This window comes from Crocodylus porosus, unplaced genomic scaffold (assembly GCF_001723895.1).
Source record: "Crocodylus porosus isolate Cpor-Errol unplaced genomic scaffold, CroPor_comp1, whole genome shotgun sequence".
NCBI lineage: Eukaryota > Metazoa > Chordata > Crocodylia > Crocodylidae > Crocodylus > Crocodylus porosus.
The window spans coordinates 91,981,014-91,983,165 of NW_017728906.1; the positions used below are offsets into that span (position 1 = coordinate 91,981,014).

Here is a 2,152-nt window from a genome sequence, read left to right on the forward strand (position 1 = left end):
TGCGGCGGGGCGGCGGGGACTCGGACAGCGCGTCGCTGGCGTCAGGCAGCTCGGCGGCCGAGGAGGGCGGTGGCGCGGGGGGCGCCGTGGCGCTGGACCCGCTGGAGCACGCGTGGATGCTGGCAGCGGCCGAAGGCCGCTGGGAGAGCCTGGAGGGACTGCTGAGCTGCGAGCCGGGGCTGCTGGCCAAGCGGGACTTCGTGACCGGATTCACGTGCCTGCACTGGGCAGCCAAACACGGGCGCCAGGAGCTGCTGGCCCACCTAGTGGCCTTCGCCCGCAAGCAGGGGCTGGCCGTGGACGTGAATGCTCGCAGCGGGGGCGGCGGCTACACAGCGCTGCACCTGGCTGCCATGCACGGCCACCTCGAGGTGGTCAAGCTGCTGGTGGGCGCCTGCGACGCCGATGTAGACGTGCGGGACTACGGTGGGCGCAAGGCCGCGCAGTACCTGGACCGTGGCACCCCTGAGGAGATGAGAAGCCTGGTGGGGGCGCTGCAGGAGGAGGAGGAGGACGAGGGCACGGCTCCCAACGGGAGCGGGCGCTGGAGGCTCTCCAAGGTGCTGCCCACCAACCTCATGGCCTACAAGCTCTCCCACCACCATCACCACCACCACCACCATCAGGGCTCAGTAGAGGAGACTGAGGCAGGTGAGGTTACAGCTGCCCTGGGCAAGGGCATCAGCAGGAAAAGCTCCAACAGCAGCCGGATGAAACCCCGGCTAAACAAAATCCGGTTCCGGACACAGATCATCCACACCACCCCCTCCTTCCGGGGGGAGCCCGATGAGGAGGAACAGGATGAGAAGCCCCTGAAAACATCCTTCAAACTCAGACCCAAATCCAACGTTTTTGGATAAGGCGAGGAGGCGGGTGGCATCAAAGTCAAGGCCAGGAACAGCCCAAATCCCTGCTCTTGAGCCCTGCTGGGACCATAGCACTGAGGACAAGGGGATGGACACCTAGGCATCTTGAGCTTCCCTCGGGATGGGGTTGCCAAATCACTTGGTACGCTTCAGTGTCTGAAGAAGTGTAAACATTGCGCAGAGCCCTCAAAGTGTGGCAACTGCCAGGAAAGCGGCTGCCTCGGTCAACCATGCTTAAGAGTCGCATTCCCTGCCTAAGAGTCACGTTCCAGCAGCCCTAATCCAAGGGCAGCGGGTCTGGAAGTGAGTTTGGGATCTGCAGACCACTCCTTCAGAAGCCAGGCTTCTAGGTCTAGAAACCAAGGTGATGGGACTTCTGCTGTTTACACGTGTGTGTGTGTGTGTGTGTGTGTGTGTGTGTGTGTGTGAGAGGGGGGAGGAAAAGATTTAAACATTCAGCTTCCACACCTAATGGCTACACATCAATGGTACTAGACATGGCACTGTGAAGATGTGCCGTCTTCATGCACAGCTGACTATTTATGGGCTCCTTAAATATGTTCATGTATTTTCAGAGTCCTTGCCCACTCCCAGCCCCCTGAAGAATAATACCACCTGGAAAGTGTAGAGTAAGGTACCAGAGAGGAGAAATGTAGCAAAACTGCTCAAGTCTATCTTAATTTTATGCACTCAGAGTAGTCCCACTTGAAATCAAGTCATTTAAAATGCAGAAGCCCATGGGATTCCTAACAGCTGCTGAAGTTAAGAATGTAGAGAAGTCACGGCTGTCTGAGGTACTGCTGAACTTGTTCTCAGCTGGACTGCTAATACAGAATAATAGGAGTGACAGGACTCTTTTTAAATTTTATACATCAAATAAGGTCATTTTATTTTATTCACTGTGAACCCTCAAATAGTAGATCTAGCACCATACAAGTTTATTGATGTTTGGTTGATTCCTGTTAATACCATTCCTGTGTAACACCATTTGAACTCATCTAAAATAGTCTTATGCACAACTCGTACAGTAAAGTCACCTTGTATTAGATATGTGCTGTCATATGAAATCTGCATAAAAATGCTACATTTCTGAAATGCAGTAGCACACTTACGTTTTCATTAGTAATTGTGTTGTGTCGTATTTCAATTACTCCAGTTCAATGTGTGCAGAAATGCTTTTAAAACTATGGCAGAGTGATCGACTGGAATTAGATCGTATGTGTCTCTGTTTTGTTTTGGTGTACTCAGTAAAAGCTGCTTAATGAAAAAGCATTTCTAATTTTATG

General features: G+C 52.9%; 1 protein-coding gene across 1 annotated transcript; it reads left to right on the plus strand.

Moving 5' to 3' along the window:
- Positions 1-2: 2 nt before the first annotated feature.
- Positions 3-1,915, plus strand: SOWAHC (sosondowah ankyrin repeat domain family member C; the record flags this gene model as incomplete). The annotated part of the gene is made up of 2 exons (XM_019528483.1): positions 3-1,265; positions 1,299-1,915. A coding segment is annotated over one exon (858 nt), but the record flags the coding sequence as incomplete, so codon positions are not given.
- Positions 1,916-2,152: the final 237 nt, after the last annotated feature.